The sequence below is a fragment of the Propithecus coquereli genome, unplaced genomic scaffold (genome assembly GCF_000956105.1).
Source record: "Propithecus coquereli isolate 6110/MARCELLA unplaced genomic scaffold, Pcoq_1.0 Scaffold717, whole genome shotgun sequence".
Taxonomy (NCBI): domain Eukaryota; kingdom Metazoa; phylum Chordata; class Mammalia; order Primates; family Indriidae; genus Propithecus; species Propithecus coquereli.
Window position 1 is genome coordinate 431,819 of NW_012153252.1, and position 22,659 is coordinate 454,477.

General features: G+C 58.1%; 1 protein-coding gene across 1 annotated transcript; it reads right to left on the reverse strand.

Moving 5' to 3' along the window:
• Positions 1-508: 508 nt before the first annotated feature.
• PWP2 (PWP2 periodic tryptophan protein homolog (yeast)) lies at positions 509-19,490 on the reverse strand. The gene is made up of 21 exons (XM_012661539.1): positions 19,446-19,490; positions 17,935-18,047; positions 15,730-15,824; positions 15,339-15,438; positions 14,867-15,010; positions 13,923-14,058; positions 13,391-13,620; positions 11,585-11,728; positions 11,118-11,188; positions 10,251-10,387; positions 9,628-9,776; positions 9,351-9,498; positions 8,903-9,053; positions 7,656-7,836; positions 5,912-6,059; positions 4,939-5,047; positions 4,216-4,281; positions 3,091-3,309; positions 2,792-2,942; positions 2,584-2,658; positions 509-1,010 (listed from the first exon to the last, which is right to left on the reverse strand). The coding sequence occupies exons 1-21, from the start codon at positions 19,461-19,463 to the stop codon at positions 836-838; spliced, it is 2,760 nt and encodes a 919-aa protein (XP_012516993.1). The 5' UTR covers positions 19,464-19,490; the 3' UTR covers positions 509-835.
• Between the last annotated feature and the right edge of the window lie 3,169 nt (positions 19,491-22,659).

Here is a 22,659-nt window from a genome sequence, read left to right on the forward strand (position 1 = left end):
GCAGGTCAGCTCCACTCCCCGGATGAGCAAGGGAAAGTCAGTGCCGCACAGGGACGTGTGGTCCACACCGGGCTGGCCTGACAGACAACACTCACACATGGTGTCAGCGAAGCACTGCATGGGTCTGCCTGTGTCCTGACTCCGGAGGCCACCATCATCGAGCTGTGGGGACCAGGGACCCTTCCAAGGGGAGCGCAGGGAGAAGGGGCTGTCTAGTCCTCTGCATGGTCCCCACCGAGCTGGTGCAGCAGGTCTGAGGGCACCAGGACAGGGCGGACCCAGCATCCCCACCAGAGGTGAGAGAGTGGAGCAGGTGTTCCCTGTCCCCACCCCGAGAATACACACAGGTTACACACCCCGCATGCCAGGACCACTCTGCCTGCTGGCCTGTTCCCCCAGATGGAAGCGCCGGTGGGAAGGTAGGCAGGTCCCAATCCCCTGTATGACACTAGGATACACAAGCATCTTTAATTCAGAGTTTTGGTTTCTCCCTAACATTTCAGAAAACTCTGTCTTTTTTATTCCTAAGTTCTCCATCAAAACTTTTTATTAAAAACATAAATAACTTATTACAAAGTTTATGTGAACCTATTTACCGAGAGCTGTTTTCAACAGCAGATGGTGTAACATTTGTCACTATTCACACGGCCCAGCTCCTGGGCTCTGTCAGCTCGCAGTCCCTACGGGCTGCCTGTTTGGTTCTTGCAGGAAAAGCACGTCACCAGCGCCGATATGTCAGCTGTTCTCTGGATCTCCTCCCATCTCCTGGCCTAGGTGGCCCCATGGTTCCATCTCTTCGGTGGGGCTTAACTGGAATAACCTGCCGTGGCTGGCTCTACCCCAGCGTCCCTTGTGCTTCATGTGCGTCCCCTGCTCCGAGCAAATACAGACTGTCGTCCTCAGACCCTTCTGCTTCCTCCTCACTTCCTGGCAGTTCCAAGGAGCGTTTCATGCCCCGTTGCTTGGAAACCGCCAGAGTGTACTGAATGTTGTAGCGGTTCCAGTCACAGCTGTTAACACACAGGGATCAGATCAGTACAAGCAACAACTATCTTCTAGGCCAAGAACCCCAGCCCACCCCACACCCAGCTGCCTTCTCTGTGACCCCAAGAAAGTCCAGCAGGGACTGCGCACGCCTCCCACTGCCCCAGCTGTTTGCTGCTGCCTCCCTTGCTGGCCGACCTGGCCCTGGAGTACCAACGGCCTTCAAGGACCCAAATGTAAAACCCCATCCCTCTGGTCCGTCCTCCCACCCCGGCCTCTCCGCTGGGCTGACCCAGATGATGGCTTCAGCAAGTTTCACCAAACACTTAAGGAGAGACCTCTGCGGAGCCTCAGGGTTGTTTTAGAGAGCGGAGGGGCTCTCAGAACAAGGCAATTCCCCACATTAACAGAATAAAGGAGAAAAGACACACCATCGTTTTATGCGGACAACCACCCAGTGAAGAAGTGCAGCTAAACAGCACAAGGATTAGAAAGGCGCGAGAGCAGCGCACACTGCGACTGCACGTGGTGGGGCTGCCCGTGCGACACCGCCTCCCAAGTAACCGACAACAGCCCCCGCTTCCCTACACATCAGCAACTCCAGAGAAGTCCAAAGGGTGGTGCATTTACGTTAACTCTAGAAAACATCAGGTAGCAAGGAATAAATCTAACAGGAGCTGGAGAGTCCGGGACGTCTCAGCCGAGAAGGCTCAGCGGCAGAGGTCACAGATCAGCACAACCACCTCTGCCGCCCCAGCCATCCTGCAGCCAGAACATGCAGGAAGAAATGGCGCAAGGAGGAACGGCTCACTTTAAACTCGGACCCGTTATAAAGATCAAGGGACCAGTGCAAGGACAGACAGGCTCAGGCCTCAGCCCATGGATGCTGGACAAGCAACATACCAGGCAGAGAACAGACCCGTCAGCAGTGAAGCTGGGACACCTGGCAAGTGATTGGTGACAGAGGGAGGGAAGACATCTTTGAAAGGCCACTATAAGGCTTTTACAGTCTGGGCTCTGCTGGACCTTAAGGGAGGGAGATTTGCCGAGGACAACAAAGGACTGGAGAAGGGGACACCTCACAGAGCAGGTGGGGGGAGCAGGCACTGTCCTAGGCCCTTAGATAGCGCCTGCTTTCATTATCACCCCCATCTTCCTGCTGGGGAAACAGAGGCTCAGAGCAGCCACACCCCCACAAATCCGGGCTACCTAGCCCACGGCCCCCTTACCAGCCCCCAATGCCCATGCAGGTGCCATGCAAATAATCTAGGAAAGACGGCCTAGTCCTAAGAACCTGACAGATCCCTCCTGAGAGGCTGGAGGATTCTAGCTACACCTGGGACATGTCCCATCCCCGGCTCATCCAACTGCTGCCAACCTTTGTTTCTCACTGCTTAGCACCAGGCCACATCCAAAGCTGGCCAACCTGTGGGTGGCCAGGTGGATCCAGTTAAAGATGGCAGGTGAGAGAACAAACACCTCAACACGAGAACCTTCTGTCCCCAAATCAGACGACACAGGGCGCAGCATCCCCCATGTGGAACCAGGAGAGAACAGTGCAGTCCCCACCCTGCCCACGACCAGGCCAGCAGCACGTACAGTTTGGAGAGGTTGTCCAGGTGCTGCTGGATGCTCTTCTGCAGGAACTGCACCACCGGCAGCAGCTGCCCCGCTCTGGAAGGGAGACCGGAGTGTTACACGCGCTCACGTCCCGCTGTATCTGCACGTGAAGTTCCCCCCTATCCACCTCCCAAGACCAGCTGCTCCAGTGACAAGAATCAGATGAACGGTGGTGAAACAGGCTTACCTGGACTTCAGCTTCTGTCCGTGCAACATGAGCAATTTCTGAGTCCACGTAAGGTAGAATTCCAGGTGGTGAGACACTTCGAAGGAGGAAGCTAAAAATTGAAGCACCTTCTCTACATACAATTCAGGAAGGGAGGAACTGACGACTTCAACTGTAAAGAAGTGGGAAAAACAGCCATGCTTATTCTGCAAAGAATGCAAATTAGGAGAAGAACGGGTGACACCTTGTGCCCTTCTGCCTTTGCAAAGAACCCCAGAAGTCCGACTGGTGGCCCTGGACCCACAGGCCCTGACGCTCACTCTCTCCGCTGGGCACCGACTCCAGGGCCTCCTGCACCAGCTTGTCCTCGTTGAGACGGAAGGCCATGAGGATGGCCCTGGTGAACTCCTGCTGGCGCAGCGCCTCGCGCACCCGCCCAGGGGTGATGCTGGTGTCCAGCTCAAAGGGGTCGAAGAGCATCTGGGCGTCCAGGGAGTAGATGAGGAGCCCCTCCGTGGTGGTGGCTGCCCAGCAGCGCCCTGGGAAGTTAAGCAGTAGTTTCCTAAAAATTGAAGTTCATCCCCCATCCCTGCGTTTTTTTAAAAAAGGTATTGAGTCCATTCCCATGGTCCAAAATGTAAAAGTACAAGAAGGAATCTGGGACGCTATCCTTTCACCCCGGACCACACCCTTTGGAAGGAACCAACGGCATGGTCCTCGTAGATGTTCTCCCAGAGCTATTTCATGCACATGAGCAAGTACACGTACGTCTTCTCGGCTCCTTACGCCAGGAGCAGCCAACTTCTCTATAAAGAGCAGTGATTTTCAGCTCTGCAAGCCCTATAGTCTCTGCTGTGACCACTGGGTGCTGCCGCGGCACCTGGGAAGCAGCCACAGACAAGCTACGCCAATGACAAGTGCTGCCGTGTCCCAGGAAAGCTTCACGGCAAGAACAGCTGGCGGCAGGATCTGGCCACAGGCCATGCTGTGCAGATCCCCTGGGTCACTTGACAGCAGCACCCGGGCTGCTCTGTACCTGCTGGTGACTAGCTGCCTGCTCCCGTGTGGGACCACATGTACCTGACAAGACCCGTGGCTGGGGCACAGACTCCCCGCTGTAGCCGGAGGACGGGGGCAGGGTGGGGGAGGAAGGCCCTGAACGTGGCAGAGCCTGGACAGTCCGGCCACGCATGGAGGGTGCTCAGGCAGCTGCTGCACCAACGGCAGTGCTGAGCCGGCCTGTACCGAAGCCCATGCCTGAGGTCAGCACTGTCATAGTCATTGTTCTCAGGGACAAGGGCAACCGCATGATCAGCAGGGTTAACAGTGTCACCTTCTTGCCCATGGGGAACAGCACACACAGAGCCTGCTCCACGACCAGCCTCTTCCCTGGGAGCAGAGGCCCGGCGTCCATCAGGACCAACAACCCCTAACTCGGTGCTCACCAGTGGGAGAGAAGCGGAGGGAAGTCACCCGGATTTCAGGTTTAAAGTGCCGTGAACTCATGTCACCTGGGAAAAGAAGAGCCGATCAGTTAGCAACAGTTACCAGGCAGCACACGCAGGCTGCCCACCTGGCAGAGAAAGGCCGCCCTGCAGGTCCTCCCTGCTGGGGGCGGGTATGGGGCCCACCAAGAGCAGCAGCTTCTGCTTGGTCAGGCCCTTCCTGTCCCGTCAGCAGCTGCAGCGGCAAGCCCTGCGCCAGGGCCATTCCACACGGTGCCCTGGGCCTGCGCCCGGAGGCGCTCAGGACTCCTGGATGGTGGGTGTCCAATGAGCCAGTCTGCCCAGTGCCCAGGTGGTCCCTGAGTCTTCCAGAACACCTGGCTCTCCACCCTGTCTCACCAAGGCGCACACATTCCCCCCGTGACACCTCAATAGCAGATCTTGCCCCAAAATGCTCCTTGAGCCCCACGTGGCACAAAAAGGGCCCGGCCAGGACAGGGAGGCTGCCTGCAGCGACTCACAGGCAGCTGCTCCTGCCGAAGGGTCTGGTGGCACCAGCACCTGACCCACTGGGTGTTCTCCAGACAGCACCCCCCAACCCAGCAAACGTCACAACACGGTGACAGTACTGACTTACACTGCAGCCCCGAGGGAGCAAGGTCACTGTCACACAGGAACAGTGGGCAGCAGGCAGACTTCTGTTACTGTCTCATCCAGACTCACCTTTCTTGACGCCTGGCAATGGTATCGCGGTTCCGTCCTCCTGCCCGGCATCTTGATCAATCAGTGCCAGGTTGCCAAACTCTGTCATTTTTCTTCGGTTCAAAAATTCCTAGAAAAGCAAAAGCCATGGACACCTTGCCTCCGACAGGTGGCCCGGCTACCTCTCTCTCCTGTCCCTCCCTCACTGGTGTGCCACCAACACTGGACCACCCCCCAGCCCTGTCTGAAAGGACAGCACACACGGACCCCCAAAACACAGGGACAGACCCTACGCACCCACAGAAACTTCCTGCAGAGCCTGCTGCAGATAGGGCCCATGTGGAGGCCGTGGGAGCAGACACTCACTGTCACAGTGGGAATGCCTGCTGGGGACCCGGGGTGGCTGCCCCCTCCGGAAATGCCAAGGGCACTTCCCCCCGAAACACCCGGGGGTGGGAAGAGCTTCTGGACACGCATAGGACCCTCGCCCTATGATGGGGCCTGAGTAGTGGACCCAGGCAGCCACGGACCTGCTCTGAGCCTTCCCAGGTTCCTTCACTGTCACCCTGAGGTCCCATGGGAGCCAGAGGGTGAGGAGTAGGGAGGGCAGAGCCTCCATGCTAGAGCTGGGACAGGTGGCACAGGGCAGACAGCAAGCCACGCCCGGCAGGGCCCACCTCCACCCTCTGCACTTGTCCTGCCCCGAGCTGGCTTGTGCTAGACACCCCCACCTGCAGCCCCAGCCTCAGAGCAACCTGCCCGGTGGCTCATTCACCTGGTGGGTGAGGATGGTGCACGCTCCATGGCCTGGGCTATGCTGGGGCAGTCGGGGCGGCCCAGGCCCCCCACCCCCACCCAGAGCAACAGCCTCACACGCTTTCGTTACAAACTCACAACCTGCCAGGGCCCTGTGAGGCCAGGAACGCCACACTTAGGAGCCCAATGTGTTGACCTTGCATTTGAAGCCGCACGCGGCCCAGCGCCCCTGGCTTACCTCCATGGCATCCAGGGAGAGGTTGCAAGAGATCTCAAACCTCTTCATGAGAATCTGCTCCCTGACGTGATAAATGCACACGAACCTGGACATGCCTCCCGCCAGGATGCTCTGGCCGTCCGCAGAGTAGCACAGCGTGGTGAAGGCCCTGGGTGGAGGAGGCACGGGCTCAGAGTGGCTGCCAACAGACCTCCAGCATGTGGGATCTGTGACAAACAGCTTCAGGAGATACTGAGGGCCCTGCCCAAATATCCTACAAGGCAGACACTAGCTTTCTCCAAGGCCCGCTGCCTAAACTCACACAGGAGACTTTTAAAACCCAACAGTGGTCCTCATTTGTATAGTGGTGAGGAAACAAACCATCCCCACGGTGCAGCCTGACAGCACCAGCCGCCTGGAGATGCTCCAGCTCCCGAGGGGCAACATCTTCCTCACAAAAGGACCCGCAGGCTCGGTGCTCCCCGCTGACGCCAGCGCGGAACCCGGCGGTCTGCCCCCACCTGCGCGGCCTCCTCTCGATCCCGCAGAAACCACAGAGCAGGCCCTTAACCGGCCGCTGAAGCCACAGGACGGTGGCTTTGGGATGGGCAACGGTTTACTAGAAAGGACACCAAAAGAACAAGTGACAGAAGAAAAAATGGACAGACTGGACTTTGCCAGAACTGAGAACTTTCACGTGTCAAGGAATCCCGCCGAAAAAGTGAAAAAACAGCTAAGAGAACGGAACAGATATTTGCAAATCAAATGTCTGACACATTCTGAATACATAAAGAACTCCTAAAAAAATCAACAAACCAAACAACCCAACTCAAAACCGGGTAAGAAACTTGAACAGACATTTCTCCCAAGATACACCAGTGACCAAGCAGATGAAAAGATGTTCAACGTCATTAGCAAAATTAAAACCAAAACCTCACGATACCAACCCCTATCCACCAGAATGGAGCTAATTAAAAAATACAAGAACAAGCGTGGGGGAAGATTGGAGAAACCGAAACCTTCACGCACTGTACGTGGCATGGAAAGTGACGCCGCGACGGAAAGCAGCCGGCGGCTCCTCAGAAAGTTCAGACGCAGAACTACCCACCACAGGCCCCGCGGTTCCACCCCAGGGCTGTCTACGCCCATGAGAACCGGAAACAGGTGTGCACACAAACACCGGCAGGACGAGTGCCAGGTTTCCTTCCGGAGGAAGACCGTCCTCTGCTGGAAGCTCCTAGGGGACAGGCCCAGCCAGCCCCACAGGTCCCGCCCCTCCTCCCCGGCAGGGCCGCTGCCCAGGACGCGCCTCAGGGCTCAGCGCGGGAGGGTCTGTCAGAGCTGGCCCGTGACTCCCTGCAACAAGGGAACACTCTGCCTTTGCTGTCCAGTGTGATGTCCCATGTGATGCCCCACGTGACAGAGTGGGGCACTTGGGAGGTGGCTGGCGGGACTGAGACACTGAGATTTTACTCTTAAATTTAACTCTGAAAGGATTCAGCCTTTCAGCTGGATGAGTCTATGGTCAGCAAATCCAAATGGCCTCCCGTGCTGGGGGCTATGGGAGCTCAGGACCACCTGACTCCACCCACAGGGACTCAGCCATCTCAGGAACAAAGGACAAGCCACAGAAGAGGAGGCTGCAAGAACCTGGCCACTGGCTGGGGTCTCAGATCCAGGGAAGGGCCCAGAGCTGCCACCCCCGCAGGCCGACAGAAAGGGGCCCTGGTGTGTTCGTCCCCTGCCAGCCCAGGAGCTGACTCACTTCCCCTTGGCCGAGTGTTTGGCCGTGATCTTGTCCAGCTCCTTCCTGCCCGTCTTGAGGTCGTGCCTCCCCTCGATGGAGCCCGTCTGCACAGCGTTCTCGGGGTCCCAGAAGGTGATCTGCGAGTTCAGCGTGGCCACGGCCAGCTCCGCACCGTCAGGGCGAAAACTCACAGCCAGCGCTAAACAGAGACGGGAGAGCAGGCTGGAGGAAGACCGGGGTCCGGCACCCCTGAGGGCCCAGCCCCCGTCAGGCCCAGGCACATGAGAAGCTCCTATCAGGAGACGCGCCGACCCAGGCGGGCAAGGGCCACTGCCCGTCCCAGCCAGGAACCACCGAGCACTGACAACAGCCACCTCCGGGGACAAGGTGGCTTCGGAGGGCACTGCGAGGTCGAGGAAGGCAGCAGGACTGGCTCAAAGGCTCCACTGAGGGAGGCCAGCGCTGGCGATGCCAGCTTGATGGGCACATCACGGTGAAGGTTATCCTGAGGGAAGCGCAGGACAGACTGGAACGCAGAGCCCCTGCAAGGACGCAGGACGCCAGCACCGGACGCCTGAACCAGAGCTGTGGTGTCAACAGCGGGAAGCTGGGAATGTCGCAAAGCACCCACAGCTCCCGGGTGGGCACACGCTCTGCACGGCCACACGGCGGCGGCTCGGCTTTGTGAGCCACGTGGCCGTTTGGCTCTGCCGCTGTAGCGTCACGGCAGCCAGCACCGGGGCCGCACAGGAGCCAGGCTGCGTCCCAGCGGAACTTCCTCACGGGACGGGTGGTGCCGAGGGCCGCAGACTACGCTAGACTTTGCTGGTTCCTAGACCAGTGGCAGGGGTGAGGCACAGCCCAAAGCCCAGCCTCAGGGAAGGGGGTCTGGGCCCTCAACACCACCGTGTCCTCCCAGGGGTCCAAGGACGAGGGGCAAACTCAAAGGCACTCCAGGAAACAGCAGGAAACCAGCTGCTGCTCTCCTCGCCCCGCCAGGCTCATTCTCCGCCGGGTGGGAGCCCAGCGAGGACTCGTGGACCGTCCTTTCCGGGGCTCCCAGCCCGACGGGACTCGACCCTGGGCTGAACCACCCATCTGCCCCGGCTCCTGCGTCTCGCTCTTCCCGCCCCCGGGTTCACGCCAAGCCCACAACCGACAGGGAGAGGAACACCACGAGCCAAGACCAGGGCTGAGCAAGGCCTGGAGGCACCACTCTGGTCCCTGGGCTGCTGTTCCTCGCTGCTGAGCCCCGTGCAGCTCACCGTCGGAGGTCAGGGCCAGCGTCTCCTTGGTCCTCCAGCTGTCGAACATGTCCCACAGGCGCACTGTCTTGTCCCAGGAGGCGCTGGCCAGGATGGACTTCACAGGGTTAAAGCACAGGCCGCTGACAGGGCCCTCGTGGCCAGACAGAACCTGCAGCAGAGCAGAGGTTCCAAGGGTGAGATGTGAGAAGCAGCCGGCACGCGTGACACTAGTGCACAGCGGCCCCGGGAGCGCCCGAGCTGTGGGCTGAGCGGCTGTCACTGGCTTGGTGAGGGAGGCCAGGCCGGAACCTCACGTAGAGGGGCCGCCTGTTCCGGTGGAATCCCGGCTCCCTGCGCGCCTCTCACGGGCGGCAGGAGGGCCCGTTCCCACAGCAGCACAGCAGCCCCGGGTGACGCGGGGCCCTCGCCCCAGCCCAGCCCCCGCAAGGGACGTGCCGGCTCTTACGTCAAGGAGCCTGCCTGTCTGCATGGACCACACGAAGATCTCGAAGGAGTCCTGGGCACCAGCAGAGACGATCTCCCCGCTCGCGTCCACGGCCACGCAGGAGAACTGGGTGGGGCGCGGAGACGTGAAGGTGCGGAAGTTCCGGTACCTGCCAGGAACAGTCACGGTCAGTACCGCGTGCCAGTTTCCCGCGCCCTCCCGGCCTGGCAGCTTCACCCCTGCCCAGCTGCAGGGGCGGGGGAAGCCTGCTCTGGGTGACTCAGAGCAGGGACGTCACCTGTGAAGGTCAAAGGCACGCACGGTCCCGTCCATGGATGAAGTGACAATGACATAGCCAGTGGCAGTAAAGGTCACGCCGGTGACCCCACTCGAGTGCTCCGTGAAAGTGACAAAGCAGAAGCCGCTGAGGGTGTTCCACACCTTGACCTGTGGCGAGAGCCTGTGAGGGGTGGGCAGGCAGGTGCCGACCCCGTGCCCACAGCTGCTCTGAGACCCCTGGCCCGTGCCCATGGCCACCCTGGCTTACTGGGCCTCACCCACAGGCCCGGGACCATGCCAAGGAGACACCGAGGCCTGGAGGGGCCATCTGGCCCTGCCTCTTCCTGTCACCTCCAGATGCAGGAGGACGGAGCAAGGGCGGTGGACAGTGCAAAGGGGCCCAAGGCGCAGGAGGCTCTGGCACCGCAGACCCACTCGGCCACACAGGGACGAGCGAGCGGGAGCGGGAGACCAAGCCCTTTCTGTTCAAATCCCAGGACATTTTTAAATATCTTCTCAGGAGCCCACAGGAGACCGAGTGAAGCCACGAGCTCTAGACTGAGCCCCACTTCAGGGCAGCCCAGTACAACCACTGCGTGGCCAGAGCCCCAGCGCGCCGAGGCCGACAGGACGGCAGCCCACCTTGCCATCGTCCCCGCCAGTCACGATGTACTGCCCGTCGGGGGAGTAGGCCAGAGACACCATGCTGTTGAAGTGTCCCTGCTGCTTGAGCACGTACGACTCGCTCTGCCACTCCCACACCAGCAGCTGGCCCAGGCCTGCAGGCACAAGTGGGGAACTGGGGCACCCTACTCACAACACCCCCCCCATGGAACCGTGGCCCAGTCCACCCCCCACCTGGCCTGGGCCAGCGGAGGGAGCCCCCAGGGAGGGGCTAGGAGGAGGCAGAATGAAGCCCTGAGCAGAGGAGTGGGAGCCACAGAGTGATGGGGTGACTCTGCCAGCCTGTTCTGGGCTCTGCCCGTGCAGACAAGAGGACCCCCGTCACAGCTGAGACAGGCACCGTGATGTCCAACTCCTGAGAGAGGCGCGAGGGCAGAGATGCCACCTGCCTGAGGACCAGGCCGGGAAGGGCGGCCCCTACCCCAGCAGGTGGCTGCAGCGCAGGCCCAGGTCCTGAGGACACATGAGCAGCTGCCGCAGCCCTGCCAGGGGCCCAGGCCAAGTGCACGCTCGAGGAACTGGCAGGGCCTGAAGCCCAAGCAACAGACAGCAGGACTCACGGATCAGAGGAGCGGCTGTTCTGGAAACCGCACTGACTCTCCCTCGCACCCGCACCAACGAGCCCGCCCTGGGCCGCTCAGACACACCCTCGGGTGTTCCTCGGACAGTGACGCTCCCGGGGAGCCAGCCTGGCTCCTATCTCTGGCCGGAGAGCATCGTCTCCAGGCTCGACACCAGTGGGCCGGCAGGGGTCATCGCCCCAAGCCGCGACCTCACGCAGGCTTTCTCGAGGATTCCGTCTCCAACCCAGGCACAACCACAAACCTGAGCAGCCAAAGGCGATCCAATCCCCGGAGCTGTTGACGGCAACTGAGGAGATGCTCTGATCCGAGATGCTGCATGGTGAGGCCAGACCGTGAGCAGGGAGCCAGGTACCCTGCCAGGCCGCCAGGGACACCCCCAGCCCTCAGGTAGCCCCCGCGAGTCCTGTGCTCAAAAACTGGAAGCTTCAAGATTTTATGAAGCCAGTGTTTTGATTCTCCGTATCCCAAAGACGAAGAATGGAAGAAAAAGTAAGAATGACAACAATCAAAAGGACCTGATCCACCTGAGCCCCAGATTCAAGGTGACACCCACGAGGGCAGCAGCACCGCCCAGAGCCGGTGTCCTGCTGGCCTGGCTCCGCCGTGGCCCCTCGAGGGCAGGCGCAGCCCGGCCCTCCACCCGCCTGCTCCTGGGCCGAGGGACCTGGGGCGGGCGAGTGACAAGCACCCTCCTCTGCAGAGGCTCACCTCAGGGAGTGGATGAGGTTGAACTCTGGGAGCTCGTGAAGATGGAAGATTCCAGAAGCAAAGCCGGTGACCAACAGCCGAATCTTCTTGTGATACGCCGCAGCCGTAAGGCTGTTAAAATCCCCTTCCTTGTTAAAGAAGTACCTGCACCAGGGCAAGACCGAGACTTGGAAGGAGCAGAGCCGGGCCGGCCCCTCCTGCACTCGCCTCGGTCTGGACCCGGGCACCCCGTAGGGCACCTGCCTAACGCCCTTGGCTCAGACCCCCAAGGGGACTCCTTAGAGGGGCTCCACCCTCGCCGCTGACCCCCGGCCAGAGGCTGTCGGAGCGTCCGGAGGGAGCAGGGCCCTCGGGGGCAGGGCAGCCTCAGCTGTGACAGCGGCCCCGCGGATCCCATGGCTCCCTGATCCTCCACCTCCAACAGGCCCTGGGTCCCCATGAGCAAGGGGTGGTGACCCTGACAGCACCTCCACCTCTAAAACCCGACAGATCGCCCCTCCCCCAGCCTCCTCCTGAGCAAGCTCTGCCCTGGCCCTTCCTTCTGCCTCACGTCCCTGTCCTCTTGAGCAAGTGGCAGATGACAGACGAGGGCCCTCCCTTCCCGCTGACCGCCGGTAGCCCTGCCAGCAAGCACTCCCTCTTCCTGGAACCTCGCCTGCTGCCCCCCAGTCCCCTTCAGTCCCTGCCTCTGGCCAGGCACTACTGAGTGTGGAGGGCACCCTCCTCCCGCTGGGGCCAGGCCGACCCTTCCTGCTCCTCAGACCGACCCAAGCCTGACTCCCATGTGCCTGCTGCCCCAGCACACCCCAAATCCAGCCCGCTCCGCCTGCCTGGGCTCCCTCCCTACGTCCAGCCCTCGTCCAGGGCCTGGGTCCCTCCGGGAGCAGACCCGCTCCATCTCCCCACGCCTCGCCCACCCAGCCGAGGAAGCCTGCGAGGGAGGAGGGTGTGTTCTCAGCGCCAAGGACAGAACCCAGCACACGACGTGCACCAGGCGAATGCAGAGCGGAGGCGTCCAGGCGAGACACCCACACAACAGGACAGGCTACGGGGGGCGCCACGGCCGCCCCACGGCTGTGTCACCTCTGCCTTCACGTGACCATGACCAGCTCCCCACAGGCCCTAGAACAGGAGCAGATGCCCTGTGCCCCAACTTGGGGACGGCTTGTGAGCCAGGGTGACAGCTACAGCTAGAAAGGGCCTAGGTCAGGCTGGGGGCCGGGGCTCAACAGGGCCTGGTGTGTGGGGTCGAGGCCGCCCGCCCAGGGCATGGGGCTGCACCTCCAGCACAGCACCTGACGAAGCACAGCGCCGTCGGCCAGGGGGTCCCCTAAGGAGACCCGGAGCCCCCGTCAGCAAGACGCACAGAGCCTACCCTCTCTGCCCTCACCCCAGCCCTCCTCCTCCGCTCTCCCTGAATGTTCCTCTCTCAGCGTCTCCCTCCACCACCTCGGCCCACGGCTCTCGCTGAGCGCGCTAGTGCCCACCGTGCGTCCTCCACGAGGCCGAGGGACTCACGCACGCCAAACGCCCAGGAGCTGGCGGGGCCACAGATGTCCCCTGCCGGGCGACCCCATCCTCGCCAAGTACCTGGACGCCTCCCCCTCCCATGCTGCTGGGCAGACAACTGGACAGCGAGGCCCCTGCAGGGGTCCTCCGGGGCGTGGGCTGGTGTCACACCCAGGGGTTCTCAGACCCGGGCCTGTTCTCTGTACCTCCTGTCCTCGCCCCCGGGGACCCTGACCAGGACCCTCTGAGGGCAAAAGCCCCACACAGGAGCAGCACGCCCTCCCAAAGGAGACCTACTTGGCCAACCGCGAGTACTTCACTTTCCCTTTCTTCTCCTCCTCGGCCGGGGTGGCTCTCCCCCGGACGGTGGTCTCTCTGTCCCCATCCTCCTCCTCCTCCTCCTCCTCCTCCTCCTCCCGCCGCAGCAGGTCCGCCTTCCAGCCCGAGGGAGCTTTCAGCCTCAGGCCCTCGGGGGGCGTGTCGCACTGCCACACACACAGGGCTCCGTCCTGGCTGAGCGAGTACAGCTGCAACGGGAGGCACACGGGTCACCCCCGGCCCCCAGCCGGCCACGGGCTGCCGCCACCCAGAGCCCTCTCTGCAGCTGGGCTTCCAGGCGCCCGTTCCACGGGAGGCCCCTCTGGACTGGGGAGAAGTGACTCTAATGGGCAGCAGCCACCCTGAGTCCCTGGACACCCCCAGGCAAGCTGGGAGCAGCACGAGGACATGCAGGAAGAGGTGGCCCCAGCCCGCCCCCAGGCCCGGGCCTCCCTAGACTCCCCGCTTTGTGTGGGACAGTGGGCTGGGGATCTCGGGCACAGGGACGTACATCCAGGCTATTGGATTCAAAGAAGCAGGCCACGATAGCGTCCTTGTGTCCCCCCAGCGCGTAGTAGATGAGGTTGTCCCAGCGCTCGGCTCCAAACACCCAGGTGGACATGTCTTTGCTCCCAACCACAAAGCACCTGCGAAGACAGCACCTGCTCAGGGCTCCTCCAAGCGCTGCGGCCGCGCCCGCCCTCCAGAGCGAGGCGCACAGAGATCCTTTCACCCCCGTGTGGGCCCGAGGGCTGAGCGCTGCGAAGTCACGTAACAGAGGGACCACATTCCAGCATGGCCTGCCCCCAGCACGCTGTCCTCGTGCCTCCTAGACGAGCCTGAAACCCCAGCACGGCAAATTCTGTTCATGGCGCCGAGTCAAACAGGTGTGACAGCTGGGTCACACGGTGTGCCCACCCAGACGTGGCCCTCGGGATGCTGACAGGCCGCACAGCACGCGGGGCGGCACCCACCCCAGGCTGTGGCCCAGGCCCAGCAGTGCGCAGGACCCGGTGTGAGAGCAAGGCCTGTCCCACCAGCAGAAACCACGCCACTGCCGGCCCACCTCCCTGTATGTGGTGCACATGGCGGGTGCCTGAGGGGTCGGGGCCGCCTGTGGGCAGTGCTCTCGTTGGGGACAAAGGCCTCACAGGCTCTCGCCTCTCCTGGTCTACCACACCGGTCTTGCTGTTTGCTGATAAAAGCTCAAACATAATTCTCATCTTCCATCCAGATCCAGGCTGTGTTCTCTGGCTCCCAGTGACAAATGTCAGGGCAGTGTGGACCTAACCCGAACCAGCCGCCCAGTCCCAAAACGGGCTGCACCCAAACGAGGCCAAGGTGACGTTTCAAAATGAAGCTTCAAGACCCAAACAAGGGACCCGTTCGTTCTCTTGGGAGGGACAGGTGAAAGGAGCCCTCTCAGGCCCCGCTCCGGCAGCGCCCAGGCCCCACCTGGAGTCGTCGGTCCAGTCGATGCACGTGGTCTCGTCATACGGCCCGAAGTAGGTTTTGTCCAGAACAAACGCGTTGAACTCGCGCTTCTTCCCCGGGGCGTGGTACATCTGAGCAATGTTGCCCTTCGTGACCACAAATCTCCTACCGCAGAAACGGGGCCAGAGTCGGCACTCAAGACCAGAAGGGCCCTGAGCCACCGCAGAGCCTGGAGATGCCAGCTCAGCCCGGGGCTGCCTGGGCTGCCCCGAGTCCCACCGCCCCTGCTGGACGGGGCCGAGGACAGAGGGAGCAGGAGAAGTCGGGGAGAAACAGACGCCGAGGGCACTCGGGCCACACCGGCCTTCTGCTCCGGGAAGAGAGCTGCCCCCGCGCCCGCCGTAACCCCCGAGTCCCAGAGGGACGGTGGGCCGTCAGCCTCGAGACGAGCCACACGGCAGCCCCCGCCCCGCCCGGGCCAGCGCCCACGTACCTGCCGTCGGGGGAGAAGGAGACGCTGTGCACGGAGCCCTTGAAGTGGAAGTGGTGCAGCACGGCCCTGTGCGCCAGGCTGACCAGCAGCGCGCTGCCCCCTGCGGGAGGCCGCAGGTGACGGCCCTGCAGCCCCGGGAGCACCCAGACGCTGCAGGCTCGCCTCACCCGCACGCTGGGACGCCTGCCGAGGCCCTGCCCAGGCGACGCCAGCGGCACAAAGTGCAGGGAGGACGCGACCTCACCCATGGCACGCCCTCATCCCCAAGCCCCACCAGGGCTTGAGACCGGAGCGGATGGGGAGTGGACCACGGCAGCCCTACACTGCCACCCTGGGGCCCCCAGTCCATCCTCCACCCATCCCCAGTCCCAGCCACACCAAGGGCGAGCACCTTCATCGACGACGATGGCGAGGCGGCCGTCCGGGGACAGCCCCACACATCTGACGTTGTACCGAGTGGCCAGGGGCAGCGTGTCCGACTTGTTGCTGAGAAAGACACAAACCGCAGCACACGGTCGGCTGGGACCAGCAGCCCACCCTTCCCACACAGCACCTCAGGCCCACAGGACCCTCGCGCCAGAGCGCTTCTCTCGACACTCCCCCAAAGAGGAGACGACATCGTCCCTGAGGGAAATGTGGCAAAACACATTAAAATTAAAAGCCTTAAAAACGGGCTTTGGATGTATCAATTCTGCTTCTAGGACTTTATCCCGAGAATGTCAGAAAACCAGAAACAAGCTAAATGTCCAACAGGGACTAACCACAATGACAGCGCATCCACAGACAAATGGAGGCCGGGCACGGTGGCACATGCCTGTAGCCCCAGCACTTTAGGAGGCCGAGGCAGGAGGATCACTTGAGCCCAGGAGTTTCAGGTTGCTGTGAGCTGTGATGACACCACTGCACTCCAGCCTGGGCGACAGAGCGAGACCCTGTCTCTATCAAAAAAAACCCATAAGGAACCAACTGCTGCTCTTGCCATCTTCAGACTTTTCTTCCGCAGCTTCCTCACCTCCCTCAGTCTTCGCAGAACTAAAGAGAGTCAGGGCCTGGCTCCGGGTTAGGCTTTGGCTTAAGGAAATGTTGTAGCTGGTTTGATCTTCTGTCCAGTCCAGGAAAACTTTTTCCATAATAACCTTCTTATCATTCATGTTTCACTGGAGCACTTTTAATTTCCTTCAAGAACTTTTCCTTTGCTGTCACAATTTGGCTGATTGGCACCAGAGGCCTAGCTTTCAGCCTGTCTCAGCTTTGGACACACCTTCCTCACTAAGCTTAACTGTTTCTAGCTTCTGATTTAAACTGAGAGGTGTGCAACTCTTCCTTTCGTTGAATACTTAGAGCCCATTATGGGGTTGTAAATTGGTCTAATTTCAATATAGTTGTGTCTGGGGCAGTGAGGAGGCCCAGGAGAGGGAGAGATGGGGGGACGGCCAGTTTGTGGAACAGTCAGATCACACAAGATCAAGTTCATCATCTTATATGAGCGTGGTTTGTGGTGCCTCAGAACAATTACGATAGTAACATCAAAGTTCAGCGATCAGAGATCACCATGACATATGCAGTACTGACGAAAAAGTCCAAAATACTGTAAGAATCACCAAAACGGGACAGAAACAAAGTTAAGCACGTGCTGCTGGAGAACGGACAGACTTGCTTGAGGCGGGATTTGCCACAGCCCTTCGCTATGTAAAACATGCTACCTGTTAAACGCAGTAAAGCGAGGTGTAATAAAACCCCTGAACGGCAAGAACTAGGTCCTAATTTTGTCATCACTTTCCAAATTTTCTTCAATGGACATGTGGTTGTTCCTACAGAGAGCCCTGTTAAATGTCACCTAAACAAAATGGTAACAGTGACACCACGAGTAGCTGACCTCACACGCACCCTGCAGGGCACTGCTTGGAAGGAACCCGCAGAGCAGGTCCTACTGCCGTCCTGTCTTACAGACAGGGAAACCGAGGCCCAGGGCCACCCAGATGGACAGCTACGGAGCAAGGCGGAGGGCAGGCAGCCTTTGCAACACGTGGCCCTCACCAAGCTGCAGAAGGGGCCAGCCCACAGCCTCCCCAACAAGTCTGCGAAGGAGTCCTTGCCCTTATGATTTCCAGCCACAGAAGCGGAAGCTTTGGGCCTGCAGGGCCTACTGGTGAGGACCGGTGGCACTGGGGCTCCCAAGCAGGTGTCCAGGGCAGCTTCCAGCACACCTGGCCTCTCGGCCCTCAGGGGCCTTCCCTGGTGGGGGAAGCGCCAACCCTGGGCCATGGCTTCTCCGCACCACCCCATCTCCACACAGAAGTCGGTCCCTTTCCAAGTAACAGCCAAGTGTCACATGATTTCTACCGTTAGGAATGACACCAACCAGCTAGATGCTCGGGCACTGCTGAGGCACTAGAATGAAGCCCCGGGAGCCTCGCTGCCACTTCCGCTCTGACCTGCTGGACCCCAGTAAGCCCCGTAGCGCGCTCAAGCTGCCCTAATGAACAGGTGCACCATAAAAAGGTGAGGAAGACACCGTCAGCTTTCACGTGCTATTCAAGAATAGTAATGACAATTATCACTACTATTAATATCAATATCACTTTAACATACTTACTTTTTTAGGTCGAATACCGTGAGTCTGTTGCCGACAGGACTGATAACTGAATTTCCATCGTGTGTAAAATTTAAATTTCCACGCCGATAAACCGTACCCAGCAAATTGGAAAACTGAGGAGAGAACAAAGCTGCCTTAAAGAAAACAGAGTCTCGACTCCCAGAAAAGGGTAAAGTGAGGCATCTGGGCAGAGAGCCCCCACCTTGGGGTCCCAGTTCATCCCGGGGGCCCCTCCAGCCATCCTCTGGGACATTTCCTGGGCCAGAGAGGAAGAAATGAGCCCAATCCTCAGGACACCCGAGGAGCCTGGGGAGCCCCAAGCTCCCAAGGTCAGAGGCACCTGTGAGCACTGGGGAAGCCTCCAGAGACAGGAGGCCTTCGCCAGGTGAAGAAGGGGGCGGGACCCACGTTTCAAGAAGAGAAAAGCCACAATGGAACTGCGCTCCAAGGGCATCTAGGGTTCAAGGCATCCTGAACTGCGCTGTATTCTGGCATCCTGCGTATTTATTCACTCACTCATCAAACTCATCATCCAAAGTGCCCACGGGAGACACTGCCAAGCGCCGAGACACAAGCACTTCATGTTCTAACAGGAGAGGATGAGAAGCTTGGGAGGGAGCGCTACTTCAGAGGGTGGTCATGGAAGGCAGCTTGGAGGGGTCACCTGAGTTAGAAACTAAATGAGAAGGTGCCAGCCAGGCCAGGATCTGGAGACGCAGGTGGGCAGCACCGCGAGAACCTCGGGGAGGAGCCTGGCTAAGCTGGACAAGGGTCGTAAGCAGAGGCCTGATGTGACTCAAGCGCATTTTCTGCAGATCGCACTAGTGACTGCAGAGCGGATGAGGTCCAAGCCCAGAGGAGCTGGATGTGGGTTCTAGTTTGGTGCTGGGCGCACGGCAGTGCCTTCACTTGCATGGGGGACGCAGGGGAGGGGCACTTTCTGGGCCAGTACCACGTTCAGCTTTGGCCAGGATGGGTGTAAGACCCAGCTGGGCCCCGCGGCAGGGCCGACACCCCACGGAGGGAAGAACAGCCTGCAAGAACGATGGGACAAGCCGGTCCGCGGCACTGCGCAAAGCAGCGGCCTTTCCAGGCCAAGCCACCGACGCTCCTGAAATGCCTAGGACGGCTCTGCCCCTTCCACCGCGTTAGTCTCGCCTGTGCCCTCCTCACTTCGCATCTGTGACCACAGTCCCGCGGCTCTCACACCCTCATCACTTCCCCACGAGGGTCGCCTTGCCGGCGCCGCCCCTGATCCTTGCGCAGACGCCGCGGCCCGCCCGGCCATGCGACCGCTCCCCGCAGGCTGGGCCTCCCTCCCGGGAAAGCCTCTCCCCGGCCCCCGCCGAGTGTCTCGGCCCGCGAGGAGCCCTCGGCGCCCCCCACGCGACTGAGTCCCGAGGGAGACGAGCACGGCGACCCCAGCTCGCCCGGCGAGTCCGCTCCGGCCCGCAAGGGCTCGGCCGCCGGACGAGGAGCCCGCGCCGACCGCACCTCCCTGCCGCGCTCACCCGGTACGAGAACTTCATCGCGGCCACCGCATGTGAGTCGCAGGCAAAAGCACTTCCGGGGCTGGCCGCGCACCGGCGCCTGCAGCGCGCACTTCCGGGGCGGGCCGAACAGCGGCACCTAAACGGCACACTTTCCGGGCAAGACTGCGCCTGGCGCCCACAGCGCCCCGGGCGGCCCGAAGGAGCGGCACCGCCCTCTCCAAGGGCCCGCCTCCACCCCAGCCACGCCCCGAGGCGCAGCCTGAGCACGAGGGCCCGCCCCCAGCCCCGCCCGCCCCAGTCCCGGGCCGCACACGTGCGCCAGGCCTGCGCGGAGTGGTTTGGGGTCCAGGCGGTCGACGGTCTCCCTCCAGACCTACTTACTTAACAGCTCTCGAAGATAACGAAAAGGAAACCAGAAAGAGCAAAGGTCTGAATGAAGCCGGGAAACCAGAGATTCCCGAAACCCCTGGCCAGTCACTGCCCAGGCCGCTGTCCAATGCTCAGAGGCAGTTAGAACGTCCACAAAAACCCGAAAGCCCTGGAAACGCAAATGTCTTAGTTCTTGTGAGCTACTGGGTAAGAAATTATGAAAAAAATCTGTAATGCTCCCCAAAAGGTAAATAATCCATGCCTCAGAGTCAGGAACAAGGATTATGGGGAGAAAACAAGAAAATCTTAACATTACATACTCGTCACACCATGCCATAGCAAACGAATAAGCCCAAAACAGTACTGTCTTCTTAAAATGTGTATTTTCAGCATAATAATGCTTACATTTTAAAGTCTTAATACAATGGTTTTAGTCTAACAATATATTACAGAATGTGAAAAGACTTTTCATAGTAAACCATGAAAATGGAATTAATACCTGCAGTGTCAAAGTCACCAACTTGTCACCTTTTCCAATTACAGAATCCCAACAAAACCTATCAGTGATGTCTGTGGGTCTCACAGCCTGATGGGGATGAATAACTCAGAGAAAGGGGCACTGTCATGAAGAATACAACTTCAAAATCCTGTAGGATTTATTCTGAAGATCACAGTTGGAAGTAAAACATTAGATCAGCCCAGTTCTTTTATAAAAAGTGGTGTTAACTTCATTTTATTTACAAACATGGAGTGTTTAACTTCATCTTTAAACATTAAAGAAAAACTGAATAGAAGCCTTGTGTGTGTTTTCTTTACTAACTGTATGGGATATCTCTCCTCACCAAGACTTATTAATACAGGACTCTGACCCACCCTAGGCTGTGCTGACAATGGAACTGTAGGTAAAAGTCGTTTTTAGATTAAATACAATTTCCACATTAGAATCAGAACAGTTATAATTTTTCCAATCACAGGAGACCCCATGAAATTCACAAAAATTATAACTTACTTTCCCGTTTGCTAGTATTCATATTTACATGTTCCACAGATACATAAGTCTTCGCTTTCTAGATACATACACATTGCATATCTGGCTTCACAATTATTTTAACAGCTGCCACATCTTTATCAACAAAACCAACTTGTCTAAAACATAAACCTTACTTTATTTAAAACAATTATTAAACAATAAAAATCCAATTACAGCCTTTTAGTTAATCTTATGAATATTAAGAAAAAAATGACAAAGTTTGGGGTGACATTTTGTCTTTAAAAAAAGGCAGAAGCACTCATGTAACTTAGTTTGCAAAAGATATTTTGTGTTAATTAGGGGAAAAAAACTGATAAATTTGAATTCAATTTCCAGACAATAAGAAACCATCATAAACATTTTGTATTTCCCCTTCTTATTCTTCCTCTAAATATGTATGTAATTGGAAAATTTCCTCCTGGGTGTAGACTCCAGATACAAGAAAATCAAAGAGTAATAAACATTTAATCACCACCTTCCCTGATCCGGAAGGTGAGAGGTGTACATTGCACACTGAGGAGGGATATGTTCTCTTGGCTCCAAGGCTGACAACATGGCGTAGAGGCTTTTCTGACAGCTCAACTCTAAAAGATCCTTCATTCACAGGACTCGGCAGATCTGTAGGGCAACCAATCAATTTTTATAATAAAAAACCTTATTTTAGAAACCCTAAACTATGGTTAGATTCAGAAGTTCTAATTTGCTAACTAGTTTGACCAAGTTTATTAGTTTTAAACTGCACATAAGGAAGATAAATTTCTGAAAAGTTTAATTACACATTGAATCTTCTTTACATGTTTCTCCAATTTCTACAAATGAAAAAGACATGTGAGGAAGAATCACACCACCTTTATTTATCGAATGAGTCAAAGACGACATGGAGAATACTGGAAACGACTGCTCCGCGCTGTCTGATGCGTGCCTCTGCCCGCCACCCGCAGCCTCCGGGAGCACAGTACCCTGCAGGACCCCGGCAGCGGCAGACGCTCCTCTCTGCAGCTTGCACATCTGAGGTTACTCACGCGAGGTCCCACCCTCTGCCTGCTGGGCCGATCATACCCACTTGCACTAATCTTGCCGAGTTCAATTCCAAGCACACTTTCCCAGTGAATTCAGAGTACTCTATCTCGTATGTACAAAAATACATTGCTTTGGAAAGCTGGAAAAGGTTTAATACATACAACACTTATTTACAAGCTGTGACCTTCACATCAGTAAAAACAAACTCACATTTATGTCTGTCCTTGATTTTTGGTGCAACTTATACATAAACATGGTATCGGTTAGTCTGTATTTTTAAAAATAAGAAATCAACCATATGTACAATTAAATTACAACCAAAAGCAAATTAATCCATTCGAACTCTATGACTGCACTTGAGTGGGCCAGCAAAGGCTATCCCAGGACTTGTGTCCTGCCCTACCCGGACTAGAAAAACACCCAGAGGACCCCCATCTTCGTTTTAAATGGAACATCTTAATTTCTAAGACTTAAGGTGCAAAATAAAATATTGATTATACAGCTACAATTACATGTAAAGACTTTAAAGCTAAGAGAAAAACAAACATATTAACCCCCACATATATAATGATAATTAAATTAAATATATATTTAATTCTGAGTGCATATGATATTCAATCAACATTATGGGGGAAAACAGGATTCCAGAAACAACCCTAAACTATTTCAATGCCAAGTGGTTCCCCATGCCCTGGTCTAGTCTTTCCTAAGTACCTTTAACATGGCTCTGGCGATGGACCTCCAGGTCCGCCCAGCTCTGGCATCCCAAGGCACAGAAGGGGTTATGTTCCCTCCCCACCCCACCCCTCACCC